The following is a 22526-nucleotide window of genomic DNA, read 5'->3' on the forward strand; positions in this document are numbered from 1 at the left end:
ATGGTTTTTGTGTTGTGCTTGTGTTGTTCATTTACATGACACAAAGCTGTTGAGCTGGGAGAAACAGTCTGACCACGGAGGTAGAAAAGACAATACACTGATGTTATGATTAAGGTACTAGTAGTCTCGAATAAACAGTAAAAACACGGCAGCTAAAATGTGCAGGCCTGATTAGTTTTGGGTAAAAATTCATGCATGTATTAATTTTCAATTTTCAACTTTTCCACTGATATTTAAAGTTCTAATCATCACATTACAATCAAACTTGGTACATACCGGTAGATGCTCTAGGACTATGCACAGACCTAATTGGTTTTGAATACATATTAATCACCTAATTTGCATAATTAGTACATTTTTGGCTTTTCCCCAGATATTTTAAGTACTTATCATTACATTTCAATGAAACTTGTACATAGATGTCATATGACATTGCACAGACCTGTTTAGTTGTGGTTTAAATCTGTGCATATTAATTACCTACTAGTAATCTGCATACTATTTCATAATATGCTTTTCCATCGATATCTCAAGTTCTAATCGTATTGCAATAAAACTTGGTACATTGATATGTTACATTGGGCACCTTATTAGTTTTACATTAAAATCTGTGCATATTAATTACCTTATTTGCATAATGATTAGTCAGGTTTCTGCTTTCCTATTAATATCTCATGTACTTGTATTATTTCAATGAATCTTGGTACATGAACATAATTAATTCTACGACAATACAAAAAATAATTAGTTTGGGGATTATAAATTTCAATAATTTGGATCACATTATTTTCATGTTGTTCATCTCCAATAAGCAGACTTATTACCAAGTTACCAAGCTTCTTGTTTGGAAGACGTATTAATTTTTAATACGTCTTTCTTTGATTCTTTTTGTAATTAAATAATCAGCAACTTATCACTAAATTTTGCCTTTACAAACATCAAATAATGAGAATTCCAAGCATTGAAAATTGAATAGTATTTACAAATGCCATGTATATGGTACATGACATATTGTACAACTGTTCAATTCCCAGTACAAAAGCAAATATATTTCACAAAGGTGAACATATGTATTGAGATGAATTTGTAATTGACAGATTGGCATTGTCATGGTCACGCTTCTGTTGTTCATTTATTAATGCCCTTCGATTGAATTCTATTTTAATAGCTGTTTGATTTGATTTACATGGCAGTATTGGTTTTATTGTATTGCTGACATCTAACTTTGTAATGAATCAGAGTTCTTTTGTGTATTTCATTTGGTCATAGAAATGAATTATAACATTAAATTTTCCAAATTTCTGTGCAGTCAAGTCATCATTAAATGCTCAGATTTATATATAGGTAATCGTAATTACCGTAATTACTCTTTTAGTGATGCGTGTGCTTTAATATGTGTATGTGATCAAAATAAATTGAAAATACAATAAATGTAATGTGGATTACATTGTTTTCATATTGTACATGTACATCTCTAAAAAGCAGACAATTATTAGTTACCAAGCGTATTAATTTTTAATACGTCTTTCTGTGAATCATCTTGTAATTAAATAAATTTTCCCTTGCCAGGTGTCAACCAATATTTTTACTGTCACAATCAGCAACTTTCTCAAAATTTTGTCTTTACAAATGCCATAAAAAACATTTATAATGCTGAAAATGAAGCCATTCAGAACCCTGTGAAAACATTTGTACATACACGTACATGTACTTGCATTTTAATAATGTCGACCATTTGATACAAGAAGATTGCATGTAAATATAAGCATAACTCAATCTTCTCTGCATTAATACATGGGTTGGGAAAATATATCTAAATTAAAATTTTAGTAGGCTAAATATGTGTTAGTTATTGCATTCTATTGATATGATTTATCATAAACGAAAATGTAGCATTGGCCATAAACATCATCCAATGAAATAATTATAACATGCGTACATGTATGCTTCGAATTAGGTTAATACGACATACGAACTGCTGTGCAAATAACATCACTGTTCCTATCAAAATACGATATAAACAACATTATTTTACAGTGGGTTCCAAAATAAACTGATCATGAAAACCACTATGTCCCTATCAATTTGTTCTTCAAAACATTGCAATATCCCTCTGCGGAAGATTCAGTATTTTTTATTACCGTACTTTGCATTCAGCCATTGTAAAATTGGATATTGAAAATATAGTCATGTGGGGGTTTGAATTTGAAATGGAATTGTATGCTTGTGATCACATGTTAATTCATTGTAATCAAAATGGTGAGTATTTGCTTCATAGAAGTGTTTCTATCTACTATCTCTTATTATAAATCCCAACTACTATTAGAATTAGAATTTTTAAAATGTCATATCTTTATATTATCACACGATAACGGAAACCTCCATTGGAAGTAAATTAATTTCAAAAAATTCACCAAATTTAACTAAATTTGTTTAATTCTGATGGTGGTGATTCATAACAACAATGCTGAAGCTCCCCTCCCCTGTGCCATATCAACGCTGTAAGTTATTCGGCTTTGCCTCGCACATTATTTTATCATAGACCCATGCATTCGATATGGCATTGTGGGAGGATTCATTATTGTTTAAATAGTAGAAATACCGGTACCGTATGATTTCAACTAACTTGTCGCAGAACCACAAATTTTGAAAACACTGAGAGACTGCAGAATATTTGGTATCATATGTTCAATACTGTGAGCGAGTACCAGTACACATCTGTTGTAGAACTGGAGGTCACCTGTAACAAGCTTGCTGATGTCAGCTGAGAAAGAGGATTAAAGAAATTAAATACTCTGCTTTCATAATTAAATTTATAAGTAGAGTCACTTGCAGTACCTGATACTGCCTGGCAACGAATGCAGTGCCAGTATCACATTTGTAGCTTTGATATCAATATGGCTGTGCAGTAAAATTATTGGTATTGTGTGATCACGTGTCCCTAATGTATTGTATTGTAATGTGGCAATGAATGCGGTGACAGTATTACGATTATAGCTACAATATCGATATGACCATGCAGTAGCATACGTGTATAGGGAATTTTAAGAATAATAAATTACATGTAACTGTATGGACAGATGTCCTGAATTATTGCTTGGTTATTAATGTATGAGTGACTCTTATGTATTGTATAGTAATATTTCAGAACAACATGGCCTCGCCTTTATTTTTGTGGGGTATGGAAATTACTGTAAAACATGTTTTTTTAGCTAGCACGTTATTTTAGCTAATTTACTTAATCTGCATTTTTGCTAAATTAAGATTTCGCTAATTAGAATAGAGTATATTCTTACAGTAAGATTATTGGCATTTTAGCTAAATTAAGATTCAATAATTCATGCATTGAGTCAAATTTGCTAAAATGGTATGTAGCTACATGTATTTCAATGTGTTTTACAGAAATATTTAGTGATGCTGTATCCTGCGCCTGACTGACTTCCCATGATGCATCAGTTTACGGTTTTCATAAATGTAATCAGGAAACAAATAAATTCCGTTTAAACTGAAAGTAGGTGTAGGAATAAGCTTGATTTAATTATCATAGTTGTCCGAGTAAAAGCCTCTGTCCAAATTTACTGCATATTACTAGGTTGTTTATCTAATTATAACACAAGCCCACCCACCCACCATGGACATTAATAATGAATGACATGTTTTATCATATATTTGTCAATAAATCTCTACTATAAGGCCAGTGGTCTCCCCAGGATGTAAACAGCGTGGCGGTCCGACCACAGTGCTTCAATTTTCCGCCTCACTGGTCTGACACCGCCATGGTGATTAGCAAGACCACCACAGGTTTTTTTTCATTGTTTATCCGGTGCACTGTATTGCGGGAATAAAGTATGAAATATTGTAGCTATCAAATGCAAATTATTATGTAAATGATATGCAAATTAGTCTGCTACAGTGGTTTAAATTCCTGGGAAGAACACTAAAGCCACATCCCTAATAGATGTCACACCCATTATTTTTGAACAATTGAAAACAAAAATTCATCATTTCTCAGATATGTAGATGCTCTAATAAAAATGGCATCCCTTCTGTTGTATTGTACCATTTTAATAGAAGGCCGTGGCTTCTAATACAGATTTTACAGTATTCAAGCTTGACATATATTCATTCCGATCACCGCATTCTCCAGGGGGAAAAATTAACATCAGTTGTTCATACATGGTGACCAAGAATCTGATTTTCCCCGTTCATGGAACTGAAGTTCATAGTATAATGTTTGTGATAACTTTAGGTTGGTTTGATCACCACAAATCATGCAAGATTTTTCAGTGTTGCTGACTTTGTCAAAGTCACCAGGTCCTGCAACGTAACTATGACCAGAGTGTCTCACACCCCATGGGTCGACATGGTTTTTTATACAACCACTAACGTCTGATGTAACACAAGCGACTTCATTTTATTTTATCGAAAACAATGTCAATAAAATTAATAAATCGGAGGCAAAATTGAGTTAAACACCTAAATCAAGAGAACAATGACCTCGGGCTCGTCGATATGAATATGCATATAGGAACGGGATTATCCTCAGCAATGCCCTGTGTGATCTGTTTGAATAACTATAGATGTAATCACTGTTGGTTGGTGATTGTCTCATCCCAAAACACCCCAAAATGCTAAAATTTTCACTTTCCAATTGCGAAGTTCTTTTTATTAACTATCGGGAATTATAATTGTTGTTCTTGAGTGAAATCCCGGTGGAAATGCAATGATTTTAACACATTGGAGAAGTATACATGTGTTGTTCCATGCAGGAACTGCAGTCTTTTTACCTCTAGCCACATACATGTAACCTGATTCTGATTAAAAAAAAAAAAAACAGGAACTTCATGAATTTATAGTTGAATTTTTTTATAAATGAACATTTTTTGATAGTTATGATTGTTGTGTTATATACCGGGGTACCAACAGTATTCATCATGATGTACTTTTGTTTACCCAATGCCAATTTGTATTTAAAATCATCCTCACTAGTCTAGTATTTAAATGCTATTCGCAAATAAAAATATTTCAGCAAAAACTCCCTGAATTCAACTAAATTTGTTTAATTCTGATGGTGGTGGTATTTACCCAGTAACAACAATAACAAATCCCTCACAGCTTAATATTGGATTTGGGAAAGGATCGCACATTGTTTTGCCATAGACCCTTCTCATCCAATATGGTGCTGTGGGGATATATTATTTAAAATAATGTTTCATACAAATTTGTTATGCTTTTAATAACCAAGGGCTGTGTTCCTTGTGTAGCCTGCATTCAAATTTATATCATCAACATATTGTACCTATATTGTGTACATACCGTAACTTAGTGTACTTACAATTGATTCACTTATATTTCTAGGTGGAGAGTATTCGACGTGTACTGCAACTTGAATGTAAATTAGATCTTTACGAAATCCTTGATGAAAATGCTATAATTGATGGCGGGGATGTTCTGTTTACAGGTAAAGTCAATAGAGGGCACTGGTCATTAGTTGAGTTTCGCCTGTTTGTAAAGAGAGTGCTAAGCTCTCCCAATGGTGAAGAATCCTTCCGAACATTCCTGATAACTAGATCCAGGTCTCTCTCAAAATCTGATTGATGCTTGCCTCATGGGCAGCCATAAATTTTATGAAAAAAATGTCCACCATTTTTTTTTTTTACTTATCCCCCTTCACAAAGGAAAACAAACTTGCATTCATTACTACTGTCTATGAAGTTGTATAATATCTCGATATAAAGTGTTGGCTATTCAATATATTTTATAGATATTTTTCCAACCAGTGTGAATATTTTGCATTTTCTGTTATTTTCTATAATTTTTTCCCATAATTTTTGGCATAATGTTGACAAATTATGCGGGTTTATGCTGTGATAGGTGACAAAGCTTTGGCATTCAGAATTTTATCATTGTATGTGCTGGTATTGTCAAGAAAGTTACTAATGCAGTTCTGCTGTTGAAATTTGAAAGGTGTTATCATAGTAGTCCGTTCAAGTGTTAGCTTGGGGACCGTATATACATTTATGTGTGAACACAGAAACCATGAATTTCTATGAATGTAATAAAGTATTAGCAGATTACTGTGAAATAATTAATTTTAGCTGGCTGTTTTGTATTGAATTTATTTTCACGAGTTGAATGTAAAATATAGGAAAAAAGGTATATTCGCTGGATTTTATTTTCACTGAATCATTCCTTCAGCGAAATTAGCGAAAATTAATTCCAAGCGAAAATTAAGTACTTTATAGTAGGTTTTATTTCATCATACCATGAACAGAATTTCTATATGATCATCGCAGCACTATAAACTACGCAGAATTCTCTGATTTGTACCATTGGACAATGATTTGGCTAAACTTGTTATTGCCTTACTACTATGGAGCCTATTATTCCTTCGACTCCCTTCAGACGACAAATAATGACAGGTCCCTTAACTAGTCGTTATTATCGTTTTGATAACTTATGGAAAATCGTATTTTGCTTGTAGGTAAAGAATTCTTCGTTGGTATTTCATCTCGAACAAATCAAGCTGGTGCGTTGGCTGTTGCTAAGGCTTTCCCTGATTATCGTGTTTCATCAGTAAACATAACCGATCATCTGCATCTCAAAGGTTTGGTCTCAGTAGCTGGCCCTGATGTGTTAGCGGTTGGAACCAGCGCAGCAGCCAAGAAGACCCTTAAGGTAATCATCCACCTGTCTGTTGATCTATTACATGTATGTTTATGGTACTGGGGCAAAGTCAGAAAATGGAAACTATTAAATCGATGCCTGTACATGTATGTGTTCATGTCTGTATCACCGACATAAAAATAGGATGGGGGAACTATAAGACGTTCCCCTGTGAATACTTGGGGATACTAACACCAAGTTTCAATTGGTGCATAACTTTCTTATCAGACCAAATGCTGCATCCGTCTGCTTCTGGGATGAACACTGTCTGAGTTTCTTTGAATTAAGATCACGTTTCTTCTTTTTCACACATTGATTGCAAATTTATTCCTTTATCCTCATTTCTGCATTTTTGAAGAAAATCTTTCTCAGTAATGAACATCGTCATTTAATTGACCCATATCCACTGACTATCCCTGTCAGACTTCACCTATACGTGTTTATGATTTGTATATGTATCAGGCGGTGATAGGTTAATACAAAAAAAAAATTTAAAATGCATCATTTTCCCATTTTACCCTGGGACGACAATTTTCTTATTTGGCTTAACTATTATTTTTTATCAATACAGGAGATGGAGTTGAAAGGCGAGTATGACTACGAGACCCTAACATTGCCAGAGGACTATGCATCCAATTGTCTCTATCTAAATGGCTCTCTTCTTCATGTGTGTAAAGAGGAGTTTCCAGAAAGTTTTCAGGTCAGTAGAAAATGTATTTTTATCATTAGTGTAATGACTTAAATATGGCTTAAATCGGTGGAATGCAATTAACATCATTAATTTATTAATCTTGATCCTTAGTCAGTAAAAATAAATTTTTCGGAATGACAATTAACTAAACACAGTTTGTTTTGTGAGTCATTGCACCTAATTACTGGTGCCAGCTGTGTACATAAAAGAAGTGAAATGCTTCAATTTGTCATTTTTTAAAAATTTCACTTTCAGGTTTTTGAAGAGAAAATGGGCAATGAGCGACGTATTGCACTGGCTCGTAGCGAGCTCAGGAAAGCTGGCGGTGGTTTCACTAGCTGTGCGTTGCTCATCGGGAAGCAACGAGTGCACATCCAGTAAGAAGAATGCCGTCCCCTATCCGTATATATGCACAATATTTGGCTTCTACATACTTCGATGGTATTAGCTGAAATAACCTTGCTTGACGTAGTAGTTTTCCTTGATTTTCAAGTGTCGCCTTTCAAAAATGACTCAGTTTTCTCTGGTAGATTCCCGAAAGTTTTCTTATGGCATTGTACAACATACATGAAATTGAGTCAACCCTGCTGTCATTTCACCCCTACACTGTATAGTGTAATTTGACAAGAGTACATTTCTCATTTAAAAAAAAACCTCATCACGTAAATGTTGTCATGAGTCACTGACATCCATTGCAGTTTCTGTCATGGTTTTACAAAGCAGTGTCATTTTTTGTGGCTTTAACCCAACTTCCTTGATGTGTATACCGATCAACACAGTTTCATTTGATAATAGTCCAAGTCCTTACATTTATATGCATTTTGTGACCTTAATGTTATATATTGAATTGGAATGAGGCTGAATTCAAACATAATGATGACGATGACGACAATTACTTTTTCTACTTTTCATTTTTTTTTTTCAGAAAAATAATAACATCAAATGCTATCTGCCATAATCGTCAAATGCTCTTCTTTCAGTAGCCTGCATAGCATTTTGATCAAAGTCTGCAAATATTATTAAAATCGTGTAAAAGTCGCACTATTGTTATAATGTGGGGGGATCACAAAAATTGGATTTCTGCATACATTGTCATTTTAGAGTATTGTATTCTTCAGAGCTTTGCACTTTTTTGTATAGCAATTTTATTTTGTGTCTGTAATAATCATTTATTTAATTCCACAGAAGTGGCATGTTGTAGGAGTTCTGGTTTGATTTTTGATCAGTGGTGCCCTCTGTTTTGCTACTTGTGATTTTAATTGTCGCATTCTAACACATTGAATGGCTTATATTTCTTTCCTTTCCTGTATTTTATTCAGTACTAAGAGATAATTTCCGACTGTCAAGGTCAAGGTCAAGCTCTTGAAAAACAACTCATTTCCACATTGCTGAATGTTTTACTGTAATTCTTCAAGCCATGAACATTTATTCACATTTTTAGTGGTCATTGACCCCTAAATAAGAGCCTAAAGTTAGTGCTACATTCACCTGCTCAATATTCGTCAATTTCTTAATATCTTCCACACATCCTGACAACTTGGGGTGTGTTTGATTATCTGTCTCTAGGTAGTCATGGCAACAAAGGGTTCTCTGAAGAAGTAAAATAATCAAACAAGTCGAGTCTGGATAGGATTAGGAAATGCAAGCAAAACTCAAATGCATACAATGTAGCCAATGTATGCAATTAGTTATCTTGCATTGCTGATATCAAACACTATGGCTGCTTGCATGTTCTAGCGTGATTTGACACTTTCAAAATACTGATAAATACCACAGTAAGGGAAATAGAAATACCATGCATGCATGCATTCATTCATTGAAGGAAGAAACAGAAATAACTAAAATAAACAAAGCGAGGATGTTGAGTCCTCATGGAGTTATTTGATTAATTTAGCATTATGACGTTTATTTTGCAAAGGGACATGTTCGTGTGTGAAGAATAGTTATAGGTAGACGAACACTTTCTTTACATTGTTTTATCACCTATTTGAATATTAATACACCTAATTAGGTTTTATGAATATTTCTAGGGTCTGTCAAAACTCCAGCAGTACCTTTTAGAATGTCACTTATAATTATAGTAGATTAAGACATATCAAATTTTTGAATTCTAGCGAGTCTTGATCATTTTGAATTAAATTTTTGGATAAGGATGCATGCACAAGAACTCATTCAATCTTGTACAGTAGTTTCTCAATTTTGCCAAGTCTGATAATTAGATTAGATTCAGGTATCTTAGGGAGTCTTGTGGTTTTTCAAATTTTATAATATGGCTGTTTGCACATTAGAAATCTATAACAAACTTCTAAATGTTCTCATTAGCATTCCCTCTTTTAAAACGAAGCAGATTGAACAAAGGTATTTCATTTATTGGCCCAACTGACAAACGTTTCCAGGTATCATGTAGCATTTGAATGTGCATTAATATTTAATAAGTACGGAACAAATTGTTGTAATCTGGTTGGGAAAACATCATTTTATTTTAAATTATCTGGTCTCTATATTAAATTATTTCTTTTTGATTTCCCATCTACCGGTATATGTATTAAATGTTTTACAGAATGCGCCCTCTATTGACGATTTATAAAGTGCGCCTTCTTATTCAACTATAAAGTACGCCCTCTGTTTGCTTATTTTCATTATAAAGTACGCCCTCTATTGGTTCATCTGCATTTATATATGTTCTGTGTTTAACCACCAGAATTTCTCTGAAGTAGCAATAGTGTTTCAACTACAGAATTTTTCAACTAGAAGATTTTGTTTAGTTTTTTTTTTACGAGGCAATTTTGAGTCCCTTTGCATGTAAATATGTATGCAATATGAAAGATAATGTTGCCTCAGTGAAAGTATTTTTAAAAATTTGAACAAAAATGTTTTTTATATTGTAGACTTCCATTAGATGGTGATAAAATTATTAATAAATGTTGAACATAATGTTTACGAGTTTGTATTTGTATGATAGTCTCAGATTGACTTTGTGAACATTTTATTTTGCAAACTGATAATTTAAAGGGCACATAAAGACCAACATGCCTCGGAGTAGGATAGTTTGTTGAGTTTGGCCCCCTGTCGAAATGGGGAGGTTGCACTTGTAGTCATGGTAACTATCATTTGATGATCAGTGTGTCCTCTTTAAATTGATATGACACGCCACTGATGTACGATATGTTGTGATGTAACTGGTTATACTAAGGGACGACGTCAAAAGATCGATGTCGGATAAAAAACTTAATTCCTTTATTTTTTTTCCAAACCCCCCTACCCCCACTGAAACTTAATTGATGAATATTGGTCATGGCGTCAGACTACATTCACCATTAAATACAAATTGATAATTGGACAGTAGTATTGCATAGCAGTTGGTTGTCGGGTGGGTGTAAAAAGATTTTACAAATGCATCTCATTTGACGCACAGATTTACACTCGAACCAAACCATTTTTCTGTTTTTTTTTCCCTTTTTGGTTATTTCTGTCCATGATTGGATAGATAACAAACGAACTATAAATACTCCAAGATTTTTTTGACTTCAATAAAAAGTAAAATCGTTTTTGTAGGATGGAAACTTTTTGAGGTCAAACCCCACCCCCCCCCCACCCCCAAACTAAAGGAAATAAGTTTTTTATCCGACATCGATCTTTTGACGTCGTCCCTAATTCAATGGTGCTTTCATTGACGCAACAGAAAATCATGCATTTCTATTGTGTTCTTCAAAAACATCTTACTATACCGTTGCCAAAATGAAATTTACAAAAAAAAATTGAAATAAAAGAAATTGGGCAACCACAACATTTTCTTGTGCCACAAGTCCTCTGAAGTCACAATTATATTTTTGTTCTTGGAAGACTGACTCCAGCTGTCAAAAATTAAACTGACTCGGCTTGATTATTGGATTGCATTTGACTCAAAACTTAGTCCTGTTAGAGGACACACTCCAATTGATATAACAGGTTGTTGACTCTCATCCAATGCTATATTTAACAGCCAATGAAAGTCACTGACTTTCTGAGTGTCCAGATGACTGAAGGGTCTAACCCATGAACTGTACACTGGTTACCAAGCAACCATTCTTCCAACTATAAAAGCATTCAGCCTGGCAAAGACAGGAATTCCCATCTAATGACAAGATTTTGTCAATTTGGCAATATCTGCAGACTTTTACTGTTGACGCTGGGTGACCATTAGAGACAAGATGGTTGGGCGGGAATGATCTGCAGTACACTTCAGGGCTCATACCACTAATTGAATTTCCATAGACGACAATGTTAACATATGATGAGATTTCTATATGAAAATGATGAACAAAGTTGAAAACATGGCTCAAAAATGTTGGCCAGCTCAAACTCTTACAAATCTCAGATAAACAAGACACACCTACTGTATTTAGATTGCACCTAGAGAAATCACTGGAAAAACACCAAGATTAGAATATCTAAATACACATAGAATAAACCCAATATCTAAGTACACATAGAATAAACCCACAGGTACACAGCCGCTAAGTAGTAAACAAAAGACCACATGTTGGTCTCACCTTTGATCCAGGTGACCACGCGCTCAAACAGGGAGCACCTGAGTAAAAACAATATTTAAAAAATTTCATTGGTTCTTACAAGGCATTTAAATTGAGGGGCTACGAGCAGCCATTGGTTGATTAGTGGCATGAGACCTGCATGCCTTGCATAAATAGTGGTACCGGTACATGTTATTTTCCTGCGACTCATGAGGGCGGTGTTCATGGTCATAGATAGACAATGCATTCTTGGATACACAAATTGAGGTACCAGTTCATAAATATCAAAACAAATGGAATAGCCATTTTGAAGAAGACCAAAATATAATTTTTTACCAAAAATAATAGAGTGGAATATGGAAAATACAAGGTACTGTAAACTATATATTTTCACTAGCGTTTAATTTCACAATTTTGATGTTTTGAGCAGTTTCATTTGATTTTGAATTAAAAAACTCGGCAGGGAAACAGTGATTACTATTGTTATCATTTTGCTTGTTCACTGAACACATCGGACAGGACCACGCAATGTACCAGCATGTACATATTAAGTATCAAAGCAATTAAGACTATAGTTTCCAAGAAGCCTAAAGTGTTATTTTTCACCAAAAATAACTCAAATATACCGTATTTAAGTTTGGTCTTCTTTTTCATTGAAGTTGGGATACTATACTCAACTGTAGATTATTTCTACCTCAGGGTGGCGCTATAATTAATCTTTTTTCCATATGAACCAATTACCACCTCATGCCAAAATAACCACGATTAAACTTTTAAAACATATTAAACACTATATTACGCGATCGCATTCGAAGTACAAACATTTTACAAACATTCTCACTATAGTATTTAGATTACAAGCTTTTCTCGGCGTCCTTTTTAAATAAGAGTTGCTTCACTTGGCTGACGTGATTCATCACTGAAATGTTTCCTATATCAGTGTTTGTTCATTCACCACAGACTATAGCCAGTGTTGCACGAGACCTCATCGGCAGTACGTGCCTGTCTGCACGGTCCGAACGTTGACGTACGTATGTAACAACACGTATAAAGGCACGAAGACCGTACTATGGGTCTCTATATGTTGTGTGTGTATTGTAAAGCTTCTATGCTGAATGATAATTAAAACAAAAGAAATCGTGACAGTGGCCTCGTCCTGCCGGGTCACCAATGTTTCCCCAAATATTCAAAGGGCTATTTAATTTCGTCACATTTCTCAAGGAGGGATTAAAACAGCGAATTACCGGTAACTACAGACAACACTATGCTAAAATTAACATAAGTTTTTTGTTTTTAATGCGATTTACATATTGAAATAACTCACGATCCTTTAAAATGAAAGGAGTGTATGCTCAATGTGAGTATTATTTTTTTTTAATTATTTTATTTTAATTGAACCAGTCAACAATATTTGGTGTGAACCGATAGTAAAATGGATGTTATTACTGATCATACGCAATGACTGCAGAATGATCACTGTTACTCTGACTAAATGGTCGCTTTCATCACTTCTGCTGTCAATTTCTCAAATAACTTCTCTTTCATTGTCACTTGTAACACTTTCCAAAGTTGCATTTTTTATCGTAACTTATTTGACATCTTCTTTTTGTCCTTATGCAGTTTACGTTCTCAAAATTTATGAAATGTTCGATGTATTTAATAATACTATTCACAAATACAATAAACCAACCAAAGTGAACTTCAGTCACACAGGGGCGTCGATCCATTCTGAAAAGTGAGGGGGACATTGTTGTGTCCGCGTAAACGGCCAATGTCCACGCTTGCGCGAACAGGGGGGTGTCTGAGAAGGGGGGACTGCCCTATGCTCCGACATCTCTATGTTCCGACACCACTATGTTCCGACACCCCTATGTTCCAACACACTGTATACTTGTGTCAAACTTAATTTGACTAGCCGTGCGTGACCTTTTACTACCTTGATATAATCAGGATGTCCTGTGCGTTAATACTGGAAATCCAACTGTAGTGTAGCCCAGCCATGATGCTCGAAAGTCCGTGAAGGCGGGATCTTGCATAATGTTATCGGATAATTATCAGAGAATTATCAAACAATGTTGCCCATTTTATCGTTCTAATACTTCGACAATTATTTGACAATATCCGTGTCTGTTGGATGTGGTTCCAACCTTAAATCCTCGATTGCCTAACTATCGAAGTTTTAAATTGATAATTATCGGAGAATTATTTTACCTTTTTTTATGAAAGTTGTACTTCGATATTCATCAGTCGCGGAATTGCAAGGTTGCCGTTTACATCCGGTAGCACCTTTCCAAGTTTATCTACATATTAATTAAAATCATTTATTTATTTATTTATTATGCGAGAGATGAATAGGCACTGCATTTAGCATTCCGTAGTGTTTTCATAAGTTTTTTGAGATTGCCAAAAAATACAAAGGTTTCACACTATCTCTTTCCATTTCTATATTGTGTGTTTTCGGCCAACATTCCTTATTTACCTCCACACGCTATACGTTTTCCTATCAATCTAAGACATTGATAGGTCTCAGAGAATTAAACCACCACCCAGCTGTAGACCCTGTCTAATATCAATCTAAAACATCGAGAATTATCAGATATTTATCCGATAATTCAAATGTACATTAGGCCGGCTTCCTCTAATGCGAGGATATTGCACAAGTTTATATTACCTGAAAATTTGATGCATACTTCATCGTTCAAGGTTAAGGTCCATATTAGACAGATTTCCTTAAGGAAGTCAGAAAGCACTATTCTATTCCATTCTTCGTTGTTCCATTGCATTGTTGCATTGCACTGATATTCCTCTTTATTCTGAAAATATTCCCATATGTTACACTCATAAATTACAGTTTGTATAATACACAATTTAAATACTTATCCTTATATCTGCCAAAACATGCATATCCCGTATTTATACTTTACATATCTCCTTTGTCAATATCCTTTGTGTTCTGCAGATGTATTTGAAACTGCCTATTCGCTCCATTGTGCAGTCGTCGATTTTGTATTTTAAGTTTGTGTAGATTACCCAAACTTCTTTGCTACATATGTTACTTATGTGAATCTTAGGTCAGGCAACGTTTCGCCATCTATTTGAATTCCATTTTTATCTATATGTAATTTCTTGGCAGTGTAATAGCGTTCTCTTAAATAAATAAATAAATAAATAAATAAATAAATAAATAAATAAATAAATAAATAAATAAATAAATAAATAAATAAATAAATAAATAAATAAATAAATAAATAAATAAATAAATAAATAAATAAATAAATAAATAAATAAAATATTGAGAAAGCATAAAAAGACTTATTTTCAAATAAATGAATATGTCATGACGTAAAATAAAGTTAATGAATTCATAATGTCAATACGTAATGGATTATACGATGTAATACTTGTACTGTAGTACGCTACACCAATATAGCTTTAATTTGATATATAACATGATGGTGTTTGTCTGAGGTATTCCTATTTTATGTGACAGGCTATTACGTAATTATATCTTTGTATAAGTTTGATCCCATAAAATTCCCTTTTATTTGATGCTGTGTATAATTTTTTAAAGCTAACATATCTACCCTGATTTTCGGGGGCAAAACGGCTCAGATTCTACAGCCAAAATTGACCCAATTAATTCCCATGTTTCTGTCTATTTTATGGCATGTAAATTTGACAGCCTTTTTTAATTTTAATTGTACAGTCAGTATTCTGTAACGAGACTGATCGCGCTGAACAGAAAAAAAAAACATGTTGCTTTGTTCTACCATGGGGACTGGTATTTATCCAATTTTGGCTTCCGACCACTAGCGTACATATTTCTATTGAAAATATGGCACATTCTGGCCGGCTCAGAATTTATTGGATGATTGTCAAACATAAAAGTTAAACAATGTAATTTAGGTCCCCGAGTACAAGTTGTCAGGGGCCCACATGAAGATTGTCAGGTACATAGTTTATTGTTGATCTGAACGTTTGGCAATAATTAAAAAAAATCAATATTTTGCGTCTGATGAGCTTGATAGGATACACCGCGTCTGAGAATATTGCCGACGATGATCACAAAAACACCTCCATGAAAGCCCATGGCCAGAAGAGTGGCAAGTATTATAATCCGACATAGTTATTTTTTAACGTAAAGAAATGTAACATTGTGTTACAAAAGGTGAGCGTAGAATAATATTTGAAGAAGAATAATGATATTTTTTCTTATAGTAAAGAGATAAAAACGCAGTGAAATGTCAAAAACGTTTCTAAAATTTCGTAGGTGTCAGAACCTATTAGCATCTTAACATAGGGTTGTCGGAATATAGGGTTGTCGGAACATAGGGGTGTCGGAATATAGGGATGTCGGAACATAGGGGTGTCGGAATATAGGTGTGTAACCCCGAGGAGGGATGTCCCCCCCCCCCAGAAGGTAGAAATTTTTGAAAAATGCAACCAAACTGAAGTCATTTGGTGCATACTTGGGGATTTTCATTCTGGATCATTAAGAATACAGTACATATACACAGAACCAAAGGCCTTACACAAACGCAGGCTTTGATATAAGCCTATTATTGATATTTGGGTAAGTATTATTTGTTTGTGTTTTACTCGCTATTTACATTTTTTTACATGTATTTTTTCAGCCCTTAGCGTTTACTTTACAGTAGTTACAATTTTTGACACATTCAGCCAATAAGCTATGACGGCTTAATAATCGTCTTACTAAACCTTTCCTCAGGTAACCGGGGATCGATACGTCCGCAACCCTTTCAACCAAGCAAAGAAAAACACATAGATGGAATCCTGTCAACTTCTCATCCCTGCCTCGTGGAGTTCTCGCCACGACTCTGCCAAGACTAGCTTTATTTATTTCTCAAAACTTTAACTAATCACATGGAAGTTTATGGTATATATTTGATTAATTGTCCGCTATATATAAAAGACTACACATACCAAACTGTCAGTAATAACAATTTGTCAGCAAAATGTATATCGTAATTAGTTCCAATCACTGACTAGAGTTCCATCTAGGACCTTGTATAGATTATAAATGATGACAGGTTATGGGAAAGCGTTGAATGATGTCAACCAGCTATTCACTAGAAACCAGCTATCAAGTCGGTATCTAGATATATGGAAATAAATCCAAGACAAAGCGCTTAACGCGAATTAGAATATCTTTTCTCAAATACCCCCGACGTTATAAAAGCCCGTCCAAATTGTACTTTGTTTTATATACTGGTCCTGTTACTGTCTTAATAAAGGTATCCTGAGTTAGAACACAACAATCTTTTAATACACACTTACATGTAATTATTTGAATAATCGTTTGATACCTGTGTAATCTGAATAATTTTGATAGTAAGTGATTTATTTATTTATTTATTTATTTATTTGAGATACCAAAAGGTTTCCCCAATTACAGGCACTACAAATGTAAATGTTGGAAATAGTGTAGAGAGAATCAAAAATATTATTAAGGCATTTATACAAAAAGACAAGTCAAAAACATTTCTACGATTCTCAAGTGACAATAAATGATTAAATCGAAGGCATAATTCATGATACTGTGATGATCCAAATGGGCGAGAAGTAAGATAACACAAGTGTTTGACAAACTTTTGTTGGACCAGCTCAACTTTACCAACCAGGTATTTTTGATGTGGTGACCAGATTTGAGTACAGTATTCAAGACGACTTCTAATTAGCGAAATATACAAACTGCGTAGACATGTAATACTGGTAAATTGTCTACTAATGTGCGCTTTATTAGACCTAGCATTTTGTATGCTTTTGTCACAATAGTGCCAACATGAGCGGACCAACTAAGGTTATCCATCAATATGACACCAAGGTCTTTAACTTGAGTGACACGTTCAATAAGCGAACCATCTATCTTATAATTGTGATAGATCTAGAGAGTCGAGCGTTTCTTAGTGAACGAGATAACGTTACACTTCTGATATAAGCAAAATATGATTTGAAGTGACAATGATAAAGGTATGATGATGAAACTTATTCATTGGTCGATAAAAAACACAACAGACAAACGAACCGATTAACAAGAGTACCCATCCTATTTCCTTAATTGAAATATGAACAAATATGTATCTGAATTTCCTATTGCGCATTTAGCAATGGTATTTATTTTCATAGCAGTTAGAAATCGTCGTTGTATTAGAAAGATGTTAAATTGTTTTTAATTACAGTCCGTTAAAACAGGCAATAATTTTCTAACGATTAAGAAACAAAATAACAAATGTTATATATTGTTTGATATAATCTTAAGGGGAGTGAATAAATGTCGCGGACTTTGAGAAGTCCAGAAAATTTACCTCAGACTCAAAGTGGGGTACCAACAAAATACAACACTTTGAAAGAGAAACACATATCCTTCGATAGCTAAAATTGAACATTAGTATCATAATACTGAAATATAAGTTCAATTCACAACAACGTTAATATGGAATATACATGTGTCGGGCCACGTGTGAGCTGGCGGCTTGTTTTATAATGAATACAATAATTAACAACACCACAGGATACATGCATAGCGTTCTTCATTATTTAATAAACGAACTCTAGGGGGCGCTAGTCATCCATAGTGGAGGGGGGGGGGTATATAAATAAATGAATAAATTGCTTTCTCTATACTTTTAGTGACAATGTGAAGTCCCGTCTGTTTTCGGGCGATGTTTTATACATACAGGGATACATTCTTAAAACTTTAAAATACGACTGAAAGCTAATATTCTCGACATCCATAAAAAGTCACTTCGACTAAAGATAAATAAATAATTTCAAACGTTGCCATGAAAGGAGGATAGAGATGAAAGTCGCGGCTACATGATAGCAAAAACGTGTATGATGAAATTAAATCTGAAAAGTTGACGAACCATGTCTTCAAAACTTGGAAACACTTTTACCATTTTCAACATTGAACAGTGAACAAATAAGAAAAAACACAGGGTTAATGAACAGCTAGGAACAGCCGATATATTTTTTTTACAGATTCACTGGACTCCGAGCTTCCGTAACTTAATCAATCTCCTATGTAAACTTTGATACAAACAGTAAACGATCAAAACACATGCGTAGAAGAAAATAACATGGTTTGTGAAAAAAATCAATGAAAAGTAGTCGAGAATGAAATTCACTTCATCCTGGATTGTGAATAATATAATGGGGGAAATAAAAACAACTTTATAGCAATATGCAATACACAATAAAAAACAAATCTGAATAAATAAAAACAAGCGGGTTAAATTCTGCAATAGTATTTTTCTTCCCAATTTGAAATAAAAAAAACTACAATACTAACTTCTAATTTTATATAATTTTTGTACATATATGCTCATCCATTCAGTCGAATTGGTAAGCTAAATATACCTTTATATGCATTACATGTAATCTTTCTCAGTTTTGATTTATTCAGTCACTTTTATATTTATTTATGTATTACAAAGTAAACGACACAGAAATCAAAGATTGTACAAATAATCATGACATGGTTTTTCATTCCTAAAAGAGCCTCATGGTTTGGAGAGTTCTGGGAGAGACTAACCAGACTAAGATCACATTTAACATAATCTTAGGGTGTTCTCGAATCACCTTAGAATTGATAACTCTAGTGACAGAAGTTAAAACCATATTAAAAGACCAACCACTTATTGTAACCACAGGAAACATATTACATGGCTGTTTACTAAAAACAACCTACGAACTCATTGACACTACTGAATTAGAAAATCCGATTAATAAACGCGTTAAATATTTTCCAAGTTACAAGAACATATCTGACACAGATGTTTATGAGTGAAAGACATAACCATGATGGTAACAGAATCAACACACTCAAAGTAGCCGATGTATTAACCGTACAAATGGAATCTATCGATAATCGACAAACGGAATGTTTCGATCAACCCCTGTCAAAACTAAAACTGGTCATACTAATCTTCCGATTAGTAAAAATATTCACTCGAGCTGACATGTACTGACCCATTCCCCAAGCATCGACGGAATGCGCTGAATCACTGACTCTGGACCCTCAACCACGCCACCAACGACAGAAATCAGTCAAGGCTTCAGTGTGCCGACCCAGCCCTTCGTTGGTTTCCAGCGCCTCTTGCGAATGACTGTGGCTTATCTCATACCAATAATTTGAAATCCATAGACGACAATGTTGGCATCTGGGTGGATTACTCCTAGAAAAAGGGTTACAAAGATCAAAATATTGTTTTAATTTGTTGAAACCACAACTATGTAATATAATTCTGGCCAGTAAAACACATGTTGGTCAGCTCAAAATTCTACAAAATGGATGTAAATAAAACACACAGATTTGTCAGTCCTTCTACATTCAATTTTCCCAGAAATGCAGCCAGTTTGGAAGTGTCAAATCGAGAGTTACCCAGATCCACAGTTTACTGGTACTTGTCAATAAACAACACGCTTTGAAAGCTACACACACAACCCGTAACAGGTGACGTAAGTGGAGTACGCCCTCAAACACTGCGTTTCAGACAACCACAAGATATGCTACGAACGCTGATAGGCTAATGGGTGATATGAGACCTATGATGTGGCTTGGTGTGCCATGACACTTTGAGGCGGGAACCAGCCAGACTCACGGGTGGACTCAGTCCAATCTCCCTTGCAGTGTTCTACGAAAACTGTTGATGTTCTACCGCAAGGCACTCCGGGAAGAAGAATGGACCCAGCCAGCAAAGAAATTGATGATAAGAAGTAATAACCTTTGAAACGAGACGTTCAGAAAATCAGCTAGAAGTGCCCAATATAGAACATGAACTTGGACTAATGAGCTTCAGAAATGATAGCATAATATTATGATTAGAAATTCAGTTAAAGCGGGGGAGTCGTCACCCGAGCATGCGTCAGATGGTCATAGCGTGTCGTTGTTTACAAACAAGTGTCTACCCATGAGCCTTTGCGTTTTTAGCGTGTGTTGTTATCGTCGCTTGGGACTCAATTCCTGCGCGCGCGCAGATGACGACCCTCCCGCTTTAACAATCGCAAATTTATATTTTTAAATTCACGTTCGAAATTCATATTCTGAGGTTTTGTGTTGAATACGCGTTTTAATGATTTGTTTAGAATAATCCAGTGGTATTGATAATGTGACGTTAAATGCGGGGGGCCTTTCTTTAATGCCGGGCTAATAGTCTTTGTCTTTGGCAGCGTGCTTATCTTATAAATCTCCTTCCTCTCAGCTTGTCCGCTGTCACGGGGTGGGGATCGTTTGGTGAATGTATATCACCACAACTGAGGCTGTGCAGAGAAAGAAATATACCAAAAACGATTATAACAAATCAACACAACACAATATATACGGTTTCCTGTACTTTAATAAACAGATAACAGGGATGATGGTCACTGGAACCAGCAAGGAGGGAGATACACTGCAAAATAAAATAAACTAGAGACTTGATCGATGCTGCATTGAACACTCCACTCTCCATTGGACAGCAATGTGCAATGTTGCATTCCTTCATATCTGGTACACTGTCGAAGCAACTGCACTACAATTTAAACTCGTGCTCTGTGTCCAGGGAGTATCGGCAACTGCACTGCTATCTGCTGCTACTGGCAGTGCTGGTACGACGAGAGTAGTTCAGGCAGTGAGCTTCAGTGGTTCCTGTTGATCAGCAGGGATTACTGGACAGCACGTCAGACTCTGCATATGTACCCCTTTATGGGGTACAACTCACTGGAGTCAGGAATCAGCATCACAAGATGTTATGGGATCAAGTCAGGTCACCTTCCTGACTAAAAATTTTCCCTTATATCTCAACTTAAATACAGTATCTAATTTATGGCCATGCAAATAATAAAATGTATGTAACGAAATGATTGGCTGTCTCGAAATAACGGACCAATCAGTGTTTCCAGAATGCCCATTTTGGTAGTGGAATAGACCACTTTTAATCCGAGCTCTACCAATTTAAATTAGGAGACTCGGGTCAATGATGTCATATCTATTTTCATTGCCAACAACACTGAGCTAAGCACATTCCATTCCATTACATGTCATTGTCTGAGACATACCATTAAGCCACAGGGAGAGACAGGATATATGTATCTCAAATTCTGCTGACAACACAATCCAGTGACTGTATCAGCAGTCTTAAAAATAAACATGTGCAATGGGTTGTTGCAAAGTATCCAAACATGTGCGCTTTTCATACACACAGCCAGGGCTCTGTACTTTTCACTTACAATATATGTCACAATAATAATTAATGCAACTGTTGCAGATTTTTTTTTTCGAGAAGTAGTTTGGGTTCATCGTACCATCAACTGTGTTACCGACATGCTCGCGAGACTGCGTGGTTGAACAAGGTGATGGATCCCTACGGGTCTCTGCGTTCACGTGGCTAAGTTTCTAATAATACCACAAGCTCCGGTTTATGGCCTTTACTACCAGTGCATTCTAATCGTGAAGCAGTTGTCGTTATCGCTGTTATGCTTGATAAAATATCTGAAGACAGTTCATCAATTCCCATAACTTTATTGTCTCTTTTACCAAAACATGAGAATAACTGAATAACATGTAACTCAACTTCACTAGATAAAATCACTACTTAGCTGCATTGTCCTGGTTCACATTCAAACAGGTTGTCAATCTGTTGTCATGAGCACTGGCG

The 22526-nt window shown here is 34.9% G+C and overlaps 1 protein-coding gene across 2 annotated transcripts in view; it reads left to right on the top strand.

Moving 5' to 3' along the window:
* Window positions 1-10291, top strand: part of LOC100367681 (N(G),N(G)-dimethylarginine dimethylaminohydrolase 1-like) — a 44441-nt gene extending 34150 nt beyond the window's left edge. For both annotated transcript variants that reach the window (XM_085492247.1, XM_085492246.1), the window contains exons 4-7: window positions 5359-5461; window positions 6485-6678; window positions 7238-7366; window positions 7613-10291. In XM_085492247.1, coding sequence (XP_085348373.1) covers window positions 5359-5461; window positions 6485-6678; window positions 7238-7366; window positions 7613-7738 — 552 coding nt within the window. In that variant the 3' untranslated portion in view covers window positions 7739-10291. The remainder of the gene's footprint in view (window positions 1-5358; window positions 5462-6484; window positions 6679-7237; window positions 7367-7612) is intronic.
* The last annotated feature ends 12235 nt before the right edge of the window (window positions 10292-22526 follow it).

This window comes from Saccoglossus kowalevskii, chromosome 17 (genome assembly GCF_978046115.1).
Source record: "Saccoglossus kowalevskii chromosome 17, keSacKowa6.1, whole genome shotgun sequence".
In the NCBI taxonomy this organism is placed as follows: Eukaryota; Metazoa; Hemichordata; class Enteropneusta; family Harrimaniidae; genus Saccoglossus; species Saccoglossus kowalevskii.